This window comes from Varanus komodoensis, unplaced genomic scaffold (genome assembly GCF_004798865.1).
Source record: "Varanus komodoensis strain SLA01 unplaced genomic scaffold, ASM479886v1 scaffold44_3, whole genome shotgun sequence".
NCBI lineage: Eukaryota > Metazoa > Chordata > Lepidosauria > Squamata > Varanidae > Varanus > Varanus komodoensis.
In genome coordinates, this window is record NW_025336010.1 from 6,916,818 (window position 1) to 6,940,351 (window position 23,534).

At 42.0% G+C, this 23,534-nt stretch overlaps 1 protein-coding gene across 1 annotated transcript in view; it reads left to right on the forward strand.

Moving 5' to 3' along the window:
• Positions 1–15,960: 15,960 nt before the first annotated feature.
• LRRC63 (leucine rich repeat containing 63) overlaps positions 15,961–23,534 on the forward strand; it is a 17,252-nt gene continuing 9,678 nt past the window's right edge. Inside the window, exons 1-6 of the mRNA XM_044444200.1 lie at positions 15,961–16,058; positions 17,119–17,591; positions 18,558–18,674; positions 18,991–19,062; positions 21,029–21,186; positions 23,227–23,325. Coding sequence (XP_044300135.1) covers positions 15,961–16,058; positions 17,119–17,591; positions 18,558–18,674; positions 18,991–19,062; positions 21,029–21,186; positions 23,227–23,325 — 1,017 coding nt within the window. The remainder of the gene's footprint in view (positions 16,059–17,118; positions 17,592–18,557; positions 18,675–18,990; positions 19,063–21,028; positions 21,187–23,226; positions 23,326–23,534) is intronic.

Here is a 23,534-nt window from a genome sequence, read left to right on the forward strand (position 1 = left end):
AATCTGGGTTCATCACATGAGGACGATCAGGGGGACATTCAAGAAGTACAACTTCACACAGGTCAAAGTGAAATTAATTTCCACATTAGTGACAGCCACTGATTTGCATGGACTTAAAGGGGAATTGGACAAATGCATGGAGCATCAGGCTATCGAAGGATACTTGTCCTGATGGTCATACACTGCTTCCAGTATCAGAGGCAAAGTGCTTATGTACATACTGAGGAACCTGGCAAGCAGGGTGCTTTTGTACTCATGTTCTGCTTCTGAGTTTTCTGTTGGTAGTTGGTTGGCTACTGTGTGAGCAGAATACAGGATGAGAGGGACCTTGATCTGATCCAGGGGGTTCTTCTTACAGTCTTACAACCATGAGACTCCACTCCTGCCTTAAAAGCATTTCTAGGGTCCCTGTTCTGCTCAGACATTGAATAGCACTTTCACAGTTTCTCAAAGATCCCAGATGGTATTTCTTGTACTTTATGACCTTCACCTGTGCTGTTTACAATTTTTCTCTGTATTGTACCTGTGCAGACACATTTAGAAGTGTTGTGAGGGTATATTTCATGTATATGTGGTCTCTAGTCCACAAAATGTTCTTTAGTAATACATCTGTTCACTAGATTTCTCATGTGTCACTAGATACTTCTTTGTACTTTCCGACTTGTAAGTAATATATTTGAATATATTTGTTAATACTTGGTTTGTGGTGCATGGATCTTCTTTTTGCAATAAAGTATATAGAGATTTGTTTACAGATTTTGAATACAGTCACCTATTCATGGGAGACAAAGCTAGGAAATTGCTCTGACAAAAGGGAAAGGGAGAAACCATTGCATTTGGTAGTATTTATATGTCTGGCCCTGTGGAATTTTAAAGTTACTATTTAATGGAATTGATTATTCATCTTTAAAAATGTAGTGCATGGTTCTATAGTAGTAGGATGTTTCACAATGTTGGGATAAAATGGAAGAAGCTCAACGTTGGGGGGGAATGTCATATTAGTGATATGCAAAATGTCTATCTGAAGTGACTGTTTCCTATCATGCAATATCTACAAGGTTTCTTCTGTTTTACACATTGTTTTATTCATCTTTGATAAAAGTCAGAAGACCCCAAATGCATCAGCTGTTTTATAGAAACAGGGCATTTTAAAGTTTGAATGAGCATTGTAGCTTGGAGTCAATACTTTAGAATACGTTAGACTCTGTACTACTTGGGGGTACCATAGCTGCTTTCTAGGGACTCTCCCCGTGTGTATGCCTATATATAATATCGTAACAATGCTTTAGACTGTGACAGATAGGGCCGTGCCAAAGGGTTAACTTCTCTTCTTTCTCAGGACAAAACAATTTCCCGAGGGAAAAGCACAGGGCAAATAAGTGTTCTTGGGAAAGACTCCAAAATATTTTTCTCTAACACATTAAGAATGCATTGAGCTACAGTTCCCATCATTGCCTCCCTTTTTGGCATGATCTGTAGCTACACAGCAGCAAATGATTGGCATTCTAATTGGGCAAATCTGGAGGCCACCAAGTTGGAGAAAGTTGTTCTAGAGGATGCTTTTCAGAAAGAATAACATGTCAAGTCCACCGTCCTGTACATGTTTACCACTTACATGATATGTGAGGTGCTTTCAGACAGAGAGGTCCTCCTAGCACCAACAGTCAGAAGATACTGAATGCGTTTGCATATCACAGTAACCCACCTTGGCAATAAAATAAAGCAGTTTGATTGTTCTTCAAACACCCAACAGTGTACTTGACACATGATTGGGCACACTATGGCTTTTCACCCCTTCCTTTCTTGCTCATCCTGCAAGTATCTCAGGGCTTTTTTTTTACACCTGAAACCTTTTTTTTTTCTGGATGTCACAAAAGATGAGTTGATGGGCAGCTTTAACATTCTTCGCTTTGACAGCCTCCTCAAGGTCCCCATCACCACATTGAAGGGGCTGTCTGTGGTTAGAAAACATGATACATGTGCGTATGTTCTGTGCATGCATGCACACACAATCTGCACTTGCAATGTGCACAAATATTTGTGTTCTTGCTGATGAGGAAATTGGGTCCTTAGGTTGGGCAATTCTAGGCTGAGACCTGAACTTCACAAGCAGCAGGTATCCTCCCTGGACATTCACCAAAAGAGGGTTCAAATAGGTTTTTCCTTCCCTTTGCATTGTCTTGACAGCTGTCAAAAGCCAAGCTGCCAAGGGGAAAGCAGAGCTGTGAGTGATCTTTGTTTACAGAAAGGATATAGGGTGATTCATACCCCCTTTATGAAACAATCCTCATTTCTTCCATCCTCAGGGCCCTACACATTTTGCACTTTCCCTGAGACTTGGAAAAGAGCATTCCGCCTCCTTTTTTGAAGAAAATGATTTTTGTCAGCATAATAGGGCACTTATGACTGAGCCCTATAGGGCCATGTGCCTCAGTCAGAAGCCACCCATTGCTCTGTTCAGACCTGCTTTCAAAGGTGATCCTGAGTTTTGGCAGCTAGTAGTCAAAGCTCCTCCTTCCCAGAAGAGGGGTGGGTTGCTCTTTCTCAAGCAGCTAGAGAGCCTCAGTGGGAAGCACATAATGTTTTTTACACCCTGAGAACTGCAGGGAGGGAGAAGGGCCGCCACTGCCACCCTTGTGCAGTCGCAGCCCTTGCAGTTGCACAAATGTGGCTAAAAAATGTGAACAGATATTCATGCACATTGTGTACAGGAAAAAGCATGTTTCCCAACCACAGGCAGCCCCTCCAAAGAACTGCTCAGGCACTTTTAAGGGGCTGCCCTTGGCTATCAAAACAAGAGATCACAAAACTGGCCATAAAGGCTGACTTCACAATCTCAGGGAGAAAAAAGGGGAAAGGAAAGGGCGAAATGGACAGAAGACCACAACTGACTTGCAGTAGTAAATACCAATCCAATGCAATTTCCCCAAGTGCCACTTGAGCAATTGTGGGCCACTGGGCTCTGGCCAAGGCCTGAGCAAGTTCGGCAAACGTGGCAAGGAGTTTCTGCTGCAAACACCAAGTGGCTGCGTAGCCAATTCCTGGTATCCACACTGGGGTCAATCCCCTGGGTTAGGATGACACAACTGTGAGTATGACAACATCTGCAACATTCCATGGGACGCCTGGGTGGCTTGTAGCTTAGTGTGTAACAACCTTCAATGGGTTGCTGCATCAAGCAAACCCAAGTCATTGTGCAACTATTCCATCTCCTCAACCACCCGTTCAGGGAGCACTTCCATGCAGGGTACGAAAAGTCCAGCAGAGGGAGTCAGTCTCAGAAAAGCTTTTGCTGCTGATTTAAAAGGGATGCTTCAGCTTCTTTCCAAGAGAAAAATGGGGGACAGAAAATATTCAGCATGCTCCCCCTCATGCTTCTGAATGTTCACTGTATAATTTAGGCCCCTGTATTGCTTCCCCCAATTCCATTCCTTAGTGTTGTCAGGACAGGACTTTGAGGCAAAACAAGCCCCCCAGATAAATCAACAAGCTTTGGTTTCCACTTTCAGAAATAAGTGAGCTACCACTCACATCTGTCTGAAGAGCACACACTATAAAATAATTACATTAGCCTAGCAAAAAAATACTTAACCTCACCACTGCAATTCATTTTCCTGCATCCAACATGAATTTCATGCTACAAGAATAATTTTACTGTTTTTTTTTTAACTGCATTACTGTTTTATAGTTTGAAATTGTTTAAACTACATTTGTGGCTCTTTAGCCACTAAGCTGGTATATAACTGATAATAATCATCATGATGATCATATCTCAACAGCACTTTTCCCTTTTGTTCCTGCTCCCATTTCCTTGTGGGTCAGTTGAACCCCATTTCAGACCCATACTCAGGCTTCTCCACTCTCAAAGCTTTCTTTCCTGGTTCTCCTTCACCTTTGCCCTTTTGTTTTCCCTGCCCCTCCCCTCCCTGCCCCTCTCCATAAGATTGCCAACTTTTGTTTCCAAAAATTCCAGCTACAAAGACTGAATATTTTCCTGCAAAGCCCATATCTTCTATGGTATGAAGAAAACATTAACTGTTTGACCTAATGCAGAGTTCATTTTCTTTCCAGAAAGCAGTTTATAACAGCCAAAATGCTAATGCAGAGTGCCTCTGAGAATGCAAAGAGTACAATTTTCAGGGAAGTTTTAAAGACACCTGCAAATTAAATACAAAAGAGAATTTCTAGCTTCAAACCCTCCTTTTCTAACAAGTTGCTAATTAGCAACCCAGCATCCCCCCTTATTACTCACTCCTTTATCACCACCCTGCTAACCCAGTTTGTCCTTCCTTTAACACACCAGCCGAGGCCCTGGGTGCAGCATGCCTGGCAAGTACTGCTCCCTGATCTTGAATGGTTTTTTTTTTAAAGGGTGTTCTTCAATGCCGAGAGAAACATTTTTCTTCATCCCATATTCTGTAGCTAACCAGCCATGATTAAAGAAGAGGTGAAGTTGTAAGAATAATACCACCAGCATTTACAAGTTAATGTTTGCTAATCACATTATTTACTATTTAGAATTGTTTTACATTATCAGTCATTTGTAACAGCTGTGCTCTTTGATGTACCTCTTGTCAGAAATAATTTGACACAGCCTAATCAACTGGATTCCCTTCCTGGAATGCACAGGATGGTACTATTTTGGTACTATTACTGTGTATGAAATTAATTTTATTTAAAACATTTTCAACTGTAAGTAAGCATTGGAGTTTCAGTTTGTCAACACATCTTACACATTTCAAAGGCCTGACTTTAATGACTTTGAATCCAAATGCTATTTTTCCTGTTTCTTTTATGGCCTTCTTTGGGGAATCATCTTTTATTAGGATGATGGTAATGGATGTTTTGCCCTGAAAGTTGTCTCCTGGCTGTTGACAGTTTCACATGTACAGAACCACCACACCCCATGCCTTCTTCTCTGCATCAGATCATCAGTTGAACAGCTGATCAAATAGCTGCCCCTTCCCTGCATCCCCTCACTTGACTGCTGGTTAATCATGCAACAGTAACCAATCAGCCATGTGCAGTGCATCCTTCGGAAGTGCCTTTGGTTCCATAGAATGGAATGGCCCTTCGCCTGCACAGCCAATCACATGGAAGCTTCCATCATGTTGTGTTAACACTCGTCTCCAAGGATGCCAAGTGCCTGCTTGGACCTTGCTCAGGTGCTGCAGACTGAAAGGTTCCCCACTGATGCTTGGCAGGTAAGACTAGCGGGCTTGGTCACAAAGCACGGCACTGCTTTCCTCATCTCCTGAAGGAAGCTGAGAGCTGTTGCAAGTGTTTGGGCTGTGACACCTGGAGGAAGATGTGGGGAGGGGGCTTTCACCTGTCAGTTCTGAGATCACAACCAGTCCTTTGTGGCTTCTTGGTCCATTATTTGACTAAAAAAAGCAGCTTAGATTTAGCCCAAGTACTGCTCTAGGGCATGAAGAGAGTTGGTGGCTCTCCCACCTCCATGAGCGCATCTGGCTCTGAATGTTTCCTTTTCCTACCTGGCAAAGGAGAGGGCCTCCCCAGAAACAGCAGAAGGCAGCTTTGAGCTTTCTTAGATGCAACACAGCAAAAGATGCCTTCCTTTTGTCTGGAAGGCGAAGGTGACGCACGTTACTGTCTTCCCTATCACTTGAATGCAGCTATGGAAAGCAACATTACACATTAAACAATCTTATTTTATTTATTTATTTTTCTATTTATATCCTGCCTTTTTCCCACAAAGGGCTCAAGGCAGCTTACATCATTCTCCTCCATCTTATCCCCACAACAACAACCCTGTGAGGTAGGTTGGGCTGAGAGTCTGTGACTGGCCCAAAGTCACCCAGTTGGCTCTATGGCTGAGCGGGGACTAGAACCCAGATCATTTGAGTCCCAGTCCCTTGCTTTTAACCACTACACCACACTGGCTCTCACACAATCTCTCATTACACAATCAAGTCTGGAGTGACTTTTTTATGTTCAACATACTATTGATTTATGAGGGAGAGACTGGCTCCTCAGGAATATTCCAGGCTGTTTAATAAATATTCAGGTTTCAGGGAAGGGAAGCTGTATGTTTTATTTTTAAAAAGTCAGTTTCTAGCCCGTTACATTGTGGAAATATAAGAAATGTACTACTCTGAAAAAAGATAACTTGCTCTGTTTCCACTCTTTAGGATCATGGAACAACATCTCCCAGACGATTTATTGATACCAATACTTTTCTAAATTAAGAAACATGTTCAATATTTTTAAACATATTAGTCTACCCCTATAAGAAGGGACTGCAGGTGGCACAGTGGTTTAAACTGCTGTGCTGCTGGGCTGGTTGATCAAAAGGTCGCCGGTTCAAATCTGCACAACAGGGTGAGTTCCCGTTGCTCCGTCCCAGCTCCTGCCAACCTTGCAGTTCAAAAGCATGCAAATGCAAGTAGATAAAAAGGTACCACTTCGGTGGGCAGGTAACAGCGTTCCATGCACTTTGGTGTTTAGTCATGCCGACCACATGACCACGGAGACTGTCTGCGGACAAATGCTGGCTCCCTCGGCTAGGAAACTGAGATGAGCACCGCCCCTAGAGTCAGGCATGACTGGACTTAACGTCAAGGGGAAACCTTTACCTTTACCTTTTTATTGGTACTATTTTTCTTCCCACATTAAGTTATACAAAATCATGGAAAAATTTAATGTTACATCAAGTATTTATATTATATCCAAATGAAATGCTGCTTTTTAAGTCAAGACATTGGTTAAATGTAGACATGTGGAGTACACAAATTATCACAGATTCCTAGGAGTATGTGACAATCCTCTGGAACCTTACAGAAGTACCTTTTCATGCACTAACTACTGGACAAAACACAAAATTAAAAGCAAAAAGTCACTTTATTGCTTTAATAATTGCACAGAATGCTACACAAGACATTATTGAAAGGCTAGGTGAAACAAGCAAAACACATGGTACAGTTAGAAAAAGCATAAATGGAATCAAGAGCTGAATAATCAGTTACTAATTATATGGGCCCTGGTGTAAGTTGGTAACAGAAACACTTGAAATAGTAACACTAATGTCCTGCCAGACTATATTCTGTCTGTTGCAGATTAATGTAAAGTATTAGCTTAAGCCAGCCTTCCTAAAGCTGTTGCTCTCCAGATGACTGGCTGAGGGTACTGAGAGTTGTAGTCCAACACATCTGGAAAGAACAAGGTTAGTGAAGTCTTGCTTAGGACAATAGTTTAGTTGACTGATTCAAGCTGGAGAGGACAGTTGACATGATAAAATCTGTATTTGTTACCAAAAGATACAAGGAGATCAAATGACTGGTTCAAAATATCGATGTGGTAAGCATCCTTTAAAGAAACTTGCTGAATGTATGCACTTGTTAGGAACAGCTGAATGTACAGGAATACATCTTAATGAAAAAACCTTCACATACGATAATTTTTCAGCTGAATTCCCTCAAACCTGAATTTTCTGTTTGAATGCAGAACTAAAGAGAGTTCTGATAAGCTATCTTTCTGGGCTGCAGGGGACACAAAAATTCTAAGAATTGCCCCAGGCAAACACACCGGAAAGTTTGCTTCCCAATGTTTATGGATCCCAACTTCTATCATTTATACACATTGGTCATTCTGGCTGGGGTGGCATATGGTTGCTGTTGCAGTCCAAAACACCTGCCCCTAGAGCCAGGCATGACTGGACATGGGAACAGCAAGGGGAAACCTTTACCTTTAAGTAGTAGTAAATTGCTACGCTATATGTGTACTATAATGTAAACTTTATAGAAAGGAAGTCAATTAATTAAACTGAATTAACCTTTTGCTTTTTGTACAGTACAGACCTGTACAATGTTCTAAACTGCACTTGTTTAAATCTTATCCTCTATTTCCCCACACTTTTCCTTGGTCCTTCTGGCCCAGTTCCATTTGGAGAGGAGGGAAGGCCAGGGACCAGCAAAGAACTGTATGGCACATTAGACATGCACTAATTAATCGCAAGCTGAACACGGCACATGGGTGGAAAGGTGGTGTAGGCTATCGTGCCCCATGGTCTTATGCTGCAAACTCACACAATTCTGAAGGAGAAAGCCTCATTAAACTTAGTGAGATTTCCTTCTGAGAAAAGCATCCCTGGTTCTTCCCTGCCCCTGCTGCTGCTCATCTCCAGCAAGCACTGGAGCATCCAGCCAAGGTTTCAGGACTGGAAGGTGTTGCTGCACTTCTTCTGGTTCAGAGAGATCCGCCACCCAAGATGGCTCCTCATTTTATCTCAAATACTTTAATTTTGTAGTTTCTAGGATTTGAGTACCTTTTTTTAATTTTTTACAGTTCTTGGGTTCTAATTTCTGGAAATCCTAAAATCTACATCAAACATTGCAACATTAAGTTCCTAGCCATCTCATCACCATACAACTCTTAAAGGACCAATACTGGATGCCTTTATTAGGAAGAAACAATTCTATATCACCACGCTGTGGATGTGTAAAGGATCATACTGAAAAGCAGAAAGGGAAATTAAAAAAAAACATGCATAGGAGCTGATCTTAATCCCACTGAGAGTTGAGAAGCCTCAGTAAAGTGACAGGTTAAAAGCTTCATGTAGAGAAGCCACCAGCCTCTCCAGAACTGAGTTTTTTTGGGGGGAAGCATATGGTAGTTGCAGTAGAAACTGGCTGCACAAGGAAGCTTGCCTGGAACGTGTTCCTTCCCCAGCACAGAGTCTTCCAGATGTATTGAGGTATTTTTCTGGCTAAACTAGCAAGGACCTTTCCTGGTATACTTGCATTAACTAATGTAAAAAAAGCCTTGAGACCACAATTACTCTCCCACTTCTAAGGCCATGCAAGCAATGTGGCACATGTGGCAAAATTTGGAGTACAAAATGACACTGTTCAGGTCCTGTGACCTTTCAAATCCCTCCTAGTTCTCCTGTAATTACAACATCATGTGCTGGTGCACAGCATTGATCTCATTATGAACATAACAGATCCCACATGTATTCATTGATGTACAGTTGTTTTTGGAAAAAATAGCAACACAGCAGTACTTTGTGCATAAAAGGGACACCAGTGTTGATCCTGCCATGCATTTTGACTTGTGTTAGAGCAGTATGAAGGCTAAGCGGTTTACCCAAGGGTCAATTTGGGGGAGGGAGATCCACTCTACGAAGGCTTGGTAATCATGTTGCTGTTAGGCAATTTTGGATTCTGGACCAAATTCAAATAATGAGGCAGCATCTTCAAGACTCCTGATAAGCACCTTTAGACTGCACGTGGGCCAAAAAAAGGCCTGCTTTTCATGGAATGCCTATACCTTTCTTTGAACTAGAAACAAGCAAAGCATAATTCTTGCCAGATTTGCCAGGACGCAGACCTGAGCATATAATAAGGATAGATGAAAATGCCCCTGGGCCAGTCCAGAGTGTGATTTTCTTTCTACTGGGTAACTGATGAGTTCCTTCATCCCTGTGGCTGAGAGTCTTCCAGATTATACAGAGTTGTTTACAGGCGAGCCTGAGCTTCTGTATCTCCTTTCTCTCTCTCTTTTATATACAGAAATTAATGTCCAAGGGCTCGCTCTGCTCCTGAAGGACCCAGAATCATCAAAATCTTTTCCAAAACAGTCAAGTAGAATTCACACCTGCAATGACAAGTGCAGCTATTTCCATGATTTTTAAAAAGAAAGGAATTCTTGCAGTTGTAATTCAAAGTGTTCCAGAATGAGAAATGTCAATATTTTCATTTAGCATAGCTGCAGTTTGCAGTTGGATTCCTGGTTAAGCATGACCAGAGTGGCTCCTTGTGATGAGAGAACATAACTGGAGAACATACATTGCCATATCAGGCCAGGGAGTCTGAAAACACTCTGGGGGATGCATTTCCTGGCTATCTCCTCCCACCCCCACACCTCTCCATTTTATACACTCATGCAGGACCATCCATACAGCAATGGGTCTTGCAATTTGGCAAGACCAGCCCTATTGTTGGGCAGAGAGGCCACTGCCTCAGGGAGCTGATTTTGGGTGTTGTGCAGATCAGCAAGCTGTGAGTTATTCTGCTAGTCTATATCAGGCAGCAAAAATGTCTTGAACCAGTCCAGCAAATCATCCCTTTGGTTTGTTTCAGGCTCTGCTCTCTAGAAGGCCCCAGCCAGCCTCTCTTGGAACAGGCTCCAATCCAACAGTTACATGCTCGAAACCCAAGACTTGTAGCTGACGGGAGCAACTGAATCGAGTTGCATAGAACAGGAAAGGGTAAAGAAGTGACCATGTGCAATGAACACTGGCTTTTTGTAGCTTCTCCAACAGTTCCTCTCCACCTCCGTACATGTGTATTAAATGTGTGTTAAATGTGTGTGTAAGCAATGTCTCCTCTGCTCAAAATTTTGATCACAATCTGTTTAAATAACAAGAATTGTTAGAACCTGTTGATTTCCATTGAAATGACTTAATCAAATGGTTAGCCTTCATTTTGTGATGAATGGGATTTGAGGCTCCTCTGGCTGGATTGCACCCCAAATAACCGTTTAGCTAAAATGCTTGGAGTGAAATGCTTCCATTCCAGTTCAACATATCTCACTTGGTTTAGTTTCTCCAGATCATTTTCCCATGTTTACACATGCAGATGTGCCCCTACACACAACACACACACACACACACACACTGCTTTGACATACAGCAAACATTTGTACTGACAGTTTACAGATATATTCTGTCGTTCCTGCCTTTTCATTGTTGCCAGTGATTGAATATCCTCTAAATGCTTTTTTCAGCAAGTAAACCATGGAGATAATGGCAATTAATTTTTGATTCTGTGTTTTCTAAAGGGATTTTTCTTAGTTAATTAACCATCTTCTATAGGATCCAGATGGCTACTTTAAGTTAATGCCAAGTAACAAAAGTTTTTTTCTTATTTTCTAAGTGCAATAGATGAATAGTAGACAGGAAAAATAGTGACATTTTTGAAACCATTATTTCTTTCTAACTTGTCCAGTGTTTTAAGTGCCTAAGATTGTCTATGGTAAGCAAGTCTATTGCACAAATTTTTCATTCTGTAAAAGAGTGGAATACTGACATTCTGTACAGCTCCCTTCCCATAAATACAACGAATGTTTGTAAGGAGGTTGTGGAATCCCTTCCAGAACATTTTGACCTGGCTGGCATAATGATATAAACTAACATTCATGGTCCTAACTCTCCTCTTTATCTGTATGCCTGTTATGTCTACCTTTGTTCCATACACATTTCTCAACAGTTCTCACCAAGATTTGGAAGAAAAATTAGGATGGGTGGGTGCTTCAGACTCAGTATTGTTTGGAATAAAATATTTTTAAATCATTTTAAACATTTATATCCGTCCACTACCAAGGGTCTCAGGACAGCAATACAATAAGCAGTATTGTAGAAATCAATCCCAACTCTAACCCCCTACCAAAGGTTGGCTGGGGGGATAGGATGGGGCAAAGGAGACTTTCTGGAGAGGAACTCCATTGGTAAAGTGGCAGTCTGCCCTGAAATCTCGCAGTACACCACAGAAATCTCTGTGAGTGTAGGAGTAGCCTTACCAGTCTCGCCACTAAAGGTCAGGGTGTCTGGGGCCATGTCAGTGGCAGCCTTGGATCCTTGCTTAACATGATGCATTTGCTGCTATTGTCTTCCCTCTTCCCCTACCAAGATAAAGAAGTCAGCTGCATCATTTCAACTTTGTTCTTTTAAATAAGTCATAATCGCAATCTTACTAGCTCTGGTATGTTTGCACTTAATCAATGTAATCAAGATTCTTGAACATGTTGGGAAAAGTAATGCATATATTATTTTGCTGTTGGATTTCATCCCCTTCATATATCAGTCAAATTTGCCTCTTGATTATATTCCAAAACAGTTTGTCTGCTTTTATACCATGTGTTTTTCCTCTTTAACTATTCTGTCCCAACTGGGAAGCATTACTGCATTGTTGTTTCCTCTTAAAATTGCATTCCCTACTTACGGACACCCTGCTGTGCCATTTTGGAGTACATATTCATGATAATATAATTAAACAATTTAGTTTAAGAAAACAATGCATTACTTAATTTTCTTTGGGTCAGAATATATCTACCCTCTTTGTACTTGATCTATTGCAAAAGTAATAAGAACTGCCATTATTGTTTGATTTTCTACGGAAATTAGATTGTTCATGAAACATGAACCTTGGTGAAACTTAAGCATGACTCTAGTTGATGTCTTGATGGGAGAACAGTTCTATGTCCCATATATGCAGTGATGAAGCGTAGGTGGCCATTGTGATAGTCTCTATAGCTGCACCTTCAAGGGGTGTCAAAAATGCAGGCAGCTGAGTTGATGTGTGTGTGTGTGTGTACATGTGGTGGATTTACATGATCATTTTCAGACACAGTGATGTAAAGAAACCGCTGTGGTTTGTGGCATGTGCTGGGCACCCATCTTGTAACCCAGCCTCCATTTGTAGGTTGTTGTGTTATCCCAACCTGGTGAGAATGAGTTGTTAGCATAATTAACACATTACCCAAAACCCATGAGCTGTTTTATTTATTCAAAATATTTATATGCTGTCCTTCATGTATAACATCTCAAGATGGCTTACAACATTAAAATCAAAATCCAATAAAAACAATCAATACCGCAATATAATAACCAAAAAAACCAAATCAAAAGTAACTGTTAAAACCATTAAAATACTAATTTTTAAAATAATGTTTGAATAAAAAGGTTTTGAGCTGGCGCCAAAAAGAATATAGGCTCAGTGCCAGGCAAACCTCTCTGGGGAGCGCATTCCACAATCTGGGCACCACCGCAGAGAAGGCCCTACTCCGAGTAGATGTCCTTCTTACCTTCTTCAGGGAGGGTTCCTGGAGCAGGGTCTCTCCCACAGATCTTAAGGGGTGTGAAGGCATATAAGGAAGGAGACGTTCCTTCAGGTATCCTGGTCCCAAGCCATTCAGGGCTTTATAGGTCATAACCAGCACCTTGAATTGGGCCCAGACTTCAACTGGTAGCCAGTGAAGCTGGTAGAGGACTGGCATTATATGAGAATATATGTCAGCTCAGGCAGGAAATCTATGGGGCAGGAGGGTGCATGGTACACCAGTTTTAACACTGGAGGTGGCTTGCCAACAAACCTCTCTTACTAGATTTGCACAATACAACAGCCTATGAGTGGGTATTTGGATACTAATTGGGTGCCCATTAGTTCTTTGCATGTACTACAAACTATTTAAGCCACTGTGCCTGAAAATGCAGGCCACGTGCACAAACTGGGCTTGGAGAGCATGACAATCTACACTGAAGGGTAGAGTGTGGGTTGTGGTTGAACTGTGGGCTGTTGTTGAACTTGTGTCTAAAACCAGCTGTGGTCACAAGCCACAAACCATAAAGTTAATCCATATAGAGTTGGGCACTGTGGGTTTTTCACTGCAGTTTGTTATTTTGGCTGGCTTCAGACAGCATGTTTGATAACACTGGTCTACAAGGAGAAAGCCTCAGAAATGAAAGTAGCTAAATTTTACCAGTATTGGGTCACTAATACAGGAAAATTAAGTCCTGAGTATTAATTGGCTCCAGTTTCCAAGATACAGCTTCAGGTCAAAATTGCATCAAAGTAATTCAAAATTATGAGGGGGATGTGTGAATATGGTCCATAACTTTTCTGCAAAATGTGATACAGCAATGAGAACGGTGCCACACCAATCATTATACATTTATCTTTTCACTGATACCAATAACATAACTTTCCATTCATCTACTGGTTTTTCATGTAACGTGACATTGATTGCCCCAGACCAGTTGCAACCTGCTTATCGTCTTTATCATCATCTGAGTCTAGAAAGTAGGATTCTGGTGGATCTGGAATTGGCAAGTCCTCACTTGCCAATTGGGGTACAGGACACAGTGCAGATAGAATTTTTGAATATTCCATGGTCCACTTCTTTCTTGAGATCCCTTTTGCAATTGGGGGAACCATGCAAAAATAGCAGTCGCTACTATGATTGGTGGGTTCCCTCCACACCATCGGGACTGCAAAAGGCATGGGCTTTTTCTTCTTGTTTAGCCAATGATGCAGATAAGTTGCACATGTAATACAACAATAATGAGGGGCCCAACTCTTGTCCTGATCCCCTATTTTGCATCCAAAATACAGGTGGTATGCCTCTTTTTACCACTGCCGTCATACAGCATTTTTGAGATGCAAATGTAACCTCGGCACAAACGTAGCAGAAGTTATCTGCATTGTTTACATAGTTTTGAGGCATCTTGTTTTCTGAGGGAAAATATCACACAACTGTTCCTTGGAAATGTTAGGCAATGACACTTTCACAAGACACCAGATGTAACTGTATGAGGGATAGATCTGACCAAGACAAATGTACCTTGCGATAAAAGAACAATAAATTATAGTTAATTTTTAGTCTCAAAGTGAAGATAAATGTATACGCTTCCATGTGGTACCATTTTCATTGTTGTACCATACTTAGTTGAAAAGTTATGAGGCATCATGATCATCGGACACCTCCCTCCCTTGTAGGCAAATGTGTACAAATCTTTATTGTGAATTATCTTGAAAACTTTAGCCAACCAGCATCTTTATCACCTGTTTTCTAACTCATCTAATCAAAATATGTAAAAATTAGCACATTTTATCTTAGAGGTTGATAATTTCCCAAAATTTATATACCAGTGTAACTCACAACCATAAACCCATTTTCCCACAGCTCCAGTGAGGACAGCAGCTTCGGGAAAGTCTGAGGGGATGGTGGCCCCTGATAATCAAAAAGTCCCAGCACTTTCACCCTGAAGCACCCAGCTCCGCTACCACACTGTATGTATGCCAACATGTGTTCTGTGCAAGAAAAGTGGGGTATGGACAGGATTTTAAAAACTACACAGCCAGATGAGCTGAAACTGAAAAGAGTGGTGTGTGGGGAACCTTCATTTCTCTCCTGACTGAACAGCCAAACCTCTCTCAAGATGTACTTTATCATGGGGACAGGGCACTGGAATGTTTCATGCTCCAAGCTAAAGATCCGTGTGTGGCTGGAGGAGGGCAAAAGGGGGCACCTCACAGGTGTGAAAGTAGAAAAGCCATCCTGCCAAAACCATCTGTTCAGTCACAGGTTTCTATGCAGTACAGAGGGATGGAGGCACACTCTTCACAAACTCAGCAGAGAGTGACTGCTGGGTAAAGGGACATATAGTGGAGGGTCCTAGAAAGAAGGAGATGGGCAGGGGTGGCATTTTGAGTCCAAGGCATTTTATAAAATTGAACTATTGTATCTTGGTATGCCCTCTTTGTTTAACTAGCTCAGTGATGGCGAACCTTTTAGAGACTGAGTGCCCAAACTGCAACTCCAAACCCACTTATTTATTGCGAAGTGCCAACACTGCAATAAAACCTGAATACTGAGGTTTTAGTTTAGAAAAAACAACTCATACATTAACATCTTTTGTCTTAAAAGAAAAATACAATAACAGAGTTTTCAATGATACAAACAGCTTTTTATTCTCTTTGCTAAATCTTAGATATTAAATTTCAATTTTTCAAAAGAAAACTCAAAGCTAAAATCTTGTGTTAATAAAAATGAATGTATTAAAACTCACAGCCAGTCCAAGCAATCCTTGGCAGCACACTGACCGGCTATGCGAAAGCTCGGACGAGTCACGGCTAATGAGTTGAGGCTCGTGACATCATCACCTGGTGCCGCTACTCCTTTCCGAGCATGCACGTGGCCCCTATGTGCGCTGTTATCCGATGCTCGGCTGCTGGGGCGATGCTGGGGCAACTTGGCTCACATGCGAACAGAGAGGGCTCTGCATGCCCACTGTGGCATGTGTGCCATAGTTCGCCACCACTGAACTAGCTGTTCAGTCAGGCTGAACATTCCTATTCTCACCCACCCCCATGTCTTTTTGCAGTTAAATCATTTTATTTCCCTCACTTCCCAGTTTTGCAGCAGGATCCAAAACTAAGGACCATGTTTGAACTTAAACTTCTTCGAAGACCTTTACCTCCAAAGGTGGAAACTGAACTACTTTTACCAAGGAGGAAACACCACAAAGGTGATGTGACACAGTTTCAAGATTGCGCATGTAATTAACCAACATTTGTAGTTCTCAGTTTCTCCAAAAGCTGGCATGTAAACTGGGGTGGAGGCTATGACCATGGACTGGATCATGAGACACTGGTAATGATGTATGTGGAATACCAGAAAGCATGCTTACATAAGTCCCATGTTATTTAGTGGGGCTCATTCCCTTCTAAGTAGGTTTATGATTGCAACTGCAGACATACATGCAGCTCTCAATCAGCCCATAAGTGCTGTGTCACCATCATCTCAGTTCCACAGCACTGTAGCCTCATTCTGCATGCACACACTGGAACGGGTGGTGTTCTGGGCCATGGTGATCCTCAGCAGCACATCTGGATTGTTGGCAGCCTTGTCTCAACAGTCCTGTCCAAGAGCAGAGCGGTTTTGGCTGCAGGGCTGCAAAGCTCAACAGCTTCTCTGACAGAGAAGCCTATTTCCTGCCACCTCCTTTCATCCCTTGTGCGCTCTCTCATCTGCTATCATGTGCCACTTCCTTTTCTTCAAAATTCCAACATTTTTTCATGGCTGCTCTCCCCACTCCACATTTTTTCCATGACTTAATGTTCTTTAAATGCCTTAAACTTTACTCCAGGCATGGGCAACCTGGTCCCATCCAAATGTTTTGTAGTACAAGCCTCAACAAATCCCGAGCAGCTGGCCAAGTGGACTGAGTCTTATGGGAATTTTGTTCCAAAACATCTGGAGGGCAGATGATAGTTTACTTTTTTTGATGCACTGCCTGAGCTGAGATGACAAACAAATATCTTTTGTGATCCATTGCATGTTCTCTCTCACTTGCTTCCTGTTTGTATATGTGTTTCTTCAGCAAGCAAACTCAGTCTTCAAGGTCAAGTTGATTCTTTTGTATTTGTATTTTTTCTACAATATAAAAATTAAGCAAACATTGGTTGTAACTTTTAATGTCCTAATGCTGTGCTCTCTCTCTCTCTCTCTCTCTCTCTCTCTCTCTCTCTCTCTCTCTCTCATATTTATCTATTTATTTATTGGTGTCTACCATTTTTCACCCTAAAAAATAGGTGCAAGTGAGGACAAGTCCAAAGAAATCCTTGGAGCTGATAAGGTCCAACTTTCAACATCGGAAAAGAGCCAACAAATATATTTGTGTTTTCCAGACTATGACTCTGGAATCCAAGTTCCAGCCCCTCTTAAAAGAAACTTCATTATTCCACTGCAGCCTAGTGGTCCTCCCAGCTTCCCAATGCAAAAACGTCGTACTCCCATTCGGTTGCGAATTCCAGTAATGGGAAGGCACCCGTTGCATTTACAATCAGATTTTACACTGCAGGGTCTGGCCATGGTTGCCTCTCTTCATCATGGTTCTCTGAAATCTGCAATTGTAAAACCAATGGTTTCCCGTTGCAACTATGAAGTACTCACTAGCCAGCTGGCTGCTGAAGAGAGACGAGGTCCAAAAGAAGTCAGTACCATACTGCTGTCATTGGATGAGTATTTGTCTGATGTTGAACTAAGAAAACCTGAGAGACAGAGGCTGATAGGTATTGTGCACTTCTTTATTATGAGTCCTGTTTTATGCACTGTATTTATGTAAACTCTTCTACAGTTTATTTTAATAGTGTTCAGTTAATGCCACCCTCAAAAGCCTGCTATACATTCTAAGCCAGCTGAGAATTTTGATGGGTGCACTGAATTTGATTCCAAGGGCATGCCAGAAAATTATTTTTCTTGCTATTTGAAAATATTCCAGTCATACTAAAGTGGGATAATTGTTCCTGTGACTTCCACAGATGATTTCCTCATTTTAAATCTTTTCCACACAGACTCCATTCTAATACAAAATCTACAGTATAGATTGTACTGATCTATATTTGGTTAATGAAGGAAACCAGCCTAAAGCATTAAAGTTTAATGTTTGGGGCCAAAATGTTAGGTGTAAGAAATCTCTTAGAAGTAGATTTCTTAAAGTGTCATGTTATACATCTTTACTAGGAATAAGTCTCACTGAGCTCAGCACAATGACATTTCCCTTGAGTAGCCTTTCACTGTAAAGTTCCTAAGTTTGTGATCTCCATCAAACAGAGAAACTTTGCTCATAGCTTTCTTCCTAATATAATTGTCCTTCATTCCACTTTGATAGTGAGGTGTTCAGTTCTTCCTGCATTTGCCACAAGATCTTTTGACACAGGTATAACATTTGACTATTAGAGATACAATGAAGAGTAAACAGAGAGGTGAAAAATACTTCTCTACATTTCTGCAGGCTTGATGGTTCCCACTCTCAGGTAGATTTATTTATCACATTTGTATCTTGCTGTTCCATTCAAGGAACTCTTAGTGGTCCCTGCTACAAGCCTTGGAAGTAGCTTGTGCTAGCTGACACTTTAACCCATGCTGTAGCATAAGCCACACAGTGTGCATTGAAAAGCTCCAGACCACAGGAAGTACCTGACAGTAGATCAGGCAGATTGAGAGTAGCAGCTCCTCCCCTCTTCTTCTTCCTACAGGTATCCCAGAGGACCCAGCAGCAGCACCCTCATTTAGGAAGGGTGTCACAACACTGACAGCTTCCCTCAAAGTGACCAAGCAGCATTTGGGAGCTGCTGTCAGAGGCATCAAGATCCGTGATGCTACTGCCCAATGAACTGTGGGGCACACCAGGGTGGTGGACTGCAGTGAGCACTAGCAGAGCAGTGACAAGCCCTGGACAAGGCCTGAATATGCAAAATCTGCCCAACACACTCTGTAACACACTAGGAGCTATTTAAGCCACATTGGCCTGCAGTGATGCATGAACCAGGTCAAAGTACAGTAGCTACTTCTAAAAGCTGAAATGGAGCCAAAATGAAGACAGATTCCAAAGAGCATGGCTATTTTGCAAGGAGAATCTAAAAATACTGATCTCTCACATGAAAAATCTACCCTTATTTGATTTTTCAGAAAAGATGCTAGAAGAGGGCATCCTGCCTGAGGATAGTAAAAAGAAAAAAAAGAAAAGAGTGACGTATGCAGGTAAAAAAATTATATGTAGTATGTACATATATGTGTGTGTTTGTGTGTGCATATATGTTATTGTTATTACTTTAAAAGCCATAACATTGTACACATACACATACATGGCTATGTGAGCCGTCCTGAGACTTTCGCGACAGGATGGCATATAAATACTTTAAATAAATAAATAAAGCAAAAAACAATGACATGCAAACTTTCTGCAAACTGTCCTAATCCCATGTTAAACACCATACCAATCACTAGTGCTGGATTCACAAACACTTTACTAAATGTAGCAGCAGCTACTGGAAACTCACCCCCCACAGCGTTTTAGGTTACACATGTTTTGCCTCCATACAAATAAACTACATTTTAAATATACACAGTGCATCATCACATTCCTACATAATGTGTGATAGAACTCTTTGCCTTGGAGGAAACATGCACACCAGGATATAGTGAAGCAAACCCTCAATCACAAATCCTCCACAAATACAGAATATTTTGCGGATGTTGGAAATGCAAGGGGAGTACAGATAACATGCACCCCCCCCACCCCACCCCATGCATGTAAAGTAAGTCTGAAGGGTCTGCAAACCATGCAGCCACACATTCAGTGAACATGAGAAAGGGACTTAGATTCACACTGATGTACGAGTGTGTGTGTAGAGCTCTTCCATAAAGTGAGAATCCTGAGTGTCTCATGCAGAAGAGCACTGCTGGCATAGAATGGTACTCTACTGGATTCAGTCCTGAAACCTGAATGCCCAGGCTTCAGCCACAGCCCAGCTGTGTTGGCAACAAGCTGTGGTTCGAGTTCCTGGAGATTGTTGATGTGACCACCATCATGGATGCCTTAGCCACATCCCATTTGGACTACTGTAATGCACACTATGTGAGGCTGACTTTGAAAACTGCTGTGAAACTTCTACAGGTCCAGATGAAAAGGACTAAAGCATAGGTCCCCAAACTACGGCCCAAGGGACGGATCTGGCCCACCATGGCCATCCATCCGGCCCATGCCGCAGTTCTCCGCCCGCGCTTGCTGCGCAGGCAGGGAGGCGGTGGCTTGCTCACTCGGAGATGATCTCCAAGCCAGTAAGCTGCCGCCTGCCTCCTGTATGCGCGAGCGGTGGGTGGTGGCTTGCTTTCCAAGCGAGCGAGCACGCGCCTGATGCCACCTCGCACGCGCCTGCACCCCCAGGCACCTCCACCTCACCACAGCCTTTCAACTGGCCTCCTATTCAAAAAGTTTGAGGACCCCTGGACTAAGCTGCCCAGGTTTAAGATCTTCTGGAGAGGCCCTTTGCCCTTGCCCACCACCCTCAGAGGGCTTTTTGGTGGGGACATAAGAGAGAGCCTTCTCAGGGGCTGCTCCTAGGCTCTGCAACTTCCCACAGAGGGAAGCAAGGGTAATGTTTTCTGTGCTGTCCTTCCTTTGCCAGGCAAAGGCATTTTTATTCAGGCAGCCCTTTGGTATATGTTGCTGATAGAAGCAACAGACCAATAGGGAAAGGCTGGTGCTTAGTATATGCTGAGCTAAGTAGCAGCTTAGCAAGACATGCTCACCTGTAGATAACAGAAAAGAGGCTTGTGGGCATTGTTGGCTAATGTAGCATCACTGAGACTGATGCAGACCTTGCTAATCTCTGTGTGGAATAGAGACAATTATTAACCTGTTAGCAAGGACAACTCTAGAAAACATTACAGGCCTGGCAATAAAGGATTAGCAAAGATTATAATTAGGAAAGCAAGTATGTAATCCACACTATGTATGCGCTTAATGTTCTGTGACTAAAAGCTGGGGAGCAAATGAGGTTATGGGTAATACTTTGAGGGAGCACCTGTTACCCTTTGCTGTCTTGTTCCCCATGGGTGTTACATGGCAAGTTTTTTTTCTCTTTAACTTCTGTTGTAAATGTTGGTACTTTGAAGAAAAACTACAACCCTTCCTCACTTGCCCACCGTGTTATGTTTGTTGCAGAACCAGAAATGGAAATGGGTTTTTCTGCAACTCTTGTCTCTGGCATTGGCTACAAGCCTCAATTAAGTGAAGAGGAAATGGAAAGTGATTTGAAGACAAAGGCTGAAAGGGCAGCTCTCTTTTGCCTGGCATGTAAAAGAACTGGGCTTAGCCTTAAGGTACTTTCCCTAAAAGCACAAGTGTGTTGTCCTTGACCCTCTACTCTCACACTAGTAAACCAATGGGCCATTCATTCTCTTATCCCCTTTTCCATTTTATCCTTACAATACCCCTCCAAGATAAATTAGATTGCAAGACTTGCCTAAAGTCACCTCCCAGGAGCAGTGTAGTAGGGTGGAAATATGAAGATCATGTTTCCCCATCAACAACCAGCACCTTCCAGTATACCACCGTTGCTCTCAAATGGGCTTACCTAGAAATAAAACAGATCTGCAGGGCTGCATTTCTGTGTTCCTTTCAGTGAATGGCGGAACAGAAATCTCTTTCACACAAGATCCCAAGTGCACAAAGTAGCTTTCCATGGTGGCTGGGAGTGATGGGAGTTGTAGTCCAATGCATTAGGATTAGGCAGGTGCTAGGTTGGGGAAACTTGATGTATGGGGGTGTGCACATGTGTGCAAGAATGAGACCCTGTTATCAGAACACTATGTAAATTGGGCTCATGGTTTAATGCACATGCTTTGCTCTGGTTGCTTAGAATCCCCCTCCCCCACAATTTTTTGTCAAGGAACTGTGAAAGGGCATTTGGAGCGAATGGATATTGGAAAACTGTTTGTACTAGAAGAAACATGTGATGTCTTTGTAGGAAATGAAATCCCAGTGGTGAGGATACAAGGCAAAGTACCAAGCAGTAATAGTTTAATACGTTCTTGCAAGAGCGGGCGCCCACCACACAGGCAGCGTGCCGTTTACACACAAGGCATTGCTTTTTATTCCCTTTTCCCGGCTCGCAGACCCTACCGCTTTTCTCCCATTGGCTGGGTTACTAAGAAGTCACAATCTTCTCCGTTCGCCTACATCATACTATCCCTCGATATGTTCCCCCTCCCGCTCATACATCCCATGTTCATGCTAATGAGCCCATTACCTATGAGAGGTGTGTCAGTTACTATTCATGCACCTATTAAGCATGCGCACTACCTTCTAAAAGTTCAACAGGTCAGCTTGGCCTTGTAGCCTCTCACTTGATGCCAACTTGTTTCCTAAATCTTGTGGGAGGATGAGATAGGAAGAACAGGCCTTCCTCCAGGCTCATTACAGCCAGTTGGAAAAGGCAAACAATTTCCTACTTCCTTCCACAAAAGGTGACAGTTTTACCACTGCCCTCCAATTTTACCCTCTCTGGTATTTTTCAGGACTTTGATGTAAGAAACACTATTACTTTTAGTACAACTATTTACATGGTTCTATCCTCAGGCCTTTTGGCCTTAAGGAACTTCAATGATCCTACCCTAGCCCTGTATTTCACCCTTTCTTTGGTTTTCACCTTACCACTTAGTAACAGTAATTTTTCATTTCTCACATCTTACTCTCTGAGGATTGCCCATAGATAGGAAGGGGGGATTAAAGATGCCATGAGATTTTGTTATTTATTGCTGACTGTTCCATAGAATTTCTTTGAAGGTTGGAGAAATTATGCTGCAGGAGAGTTGCTTATCTTTCATGGCCTTTTTCTGATATAAATTTCTCTTCTCCTTCCCCTGCAACTACTATTACAACTTGGGGGGTTATTTAGAGGTGGGGGAATGCGTTAAATGCCCTTTCTTGGAGCACACTTTTCCATTTTCAAAAGCCCTCTCCTGGGGCTGTTAATCAGTAAACAAAACCATGTGTCATGTTACCCACAGACTTGCCCCATGTCTACTTTGGGCCTTAAGTACAATTGGCAAAAAATGTATAAGGTGAGACACATCTTGTCTCCAAAAGGTAAGAGAAAGAGGACAAAGTCATTGACTATTTTGGCAAATAAAGCCATTGCTCGTATTTGCTGGGACAGTGCATCCAGCAATTATCCCCAAAACACTTCAACGTATTTATGGAACAGATTTACACAGATATTCATGTCCTGAAGCCACAGATATTCGTGTCCAGAAAACCTCTTTCTTATAGCAGTTCATTTATTGGAAATATGGCTCCATATTTCCAGGAAATGAGCAATTATATTAATTTCTAATATAACCGTGCTGATTTCCCTTTAGGCATATTTTCTGAATCAACTTCCAGACCTTTCACCTCTGGCTGAATTTTTGGTGTACCTTAACCTGTCATTTAACAGTTTATACTTCTTTCCCACAGAGGTGAGTATGTTTGTGTGTGCATGTGTGCATGCCAATTTTTAATAAAGTTAATTAGAGCTACCTTAAAATGTTAACTGTGGCTTTGATATGACCTTATTCCCTTTTATTTTCATAGACATTAGGAATTGTAAACCAATAAGTTAATAACTAATAACTTATTACAGGCCCGACCCATGAACGTGGACACACTCTGGACCTGGTTTTCTCGA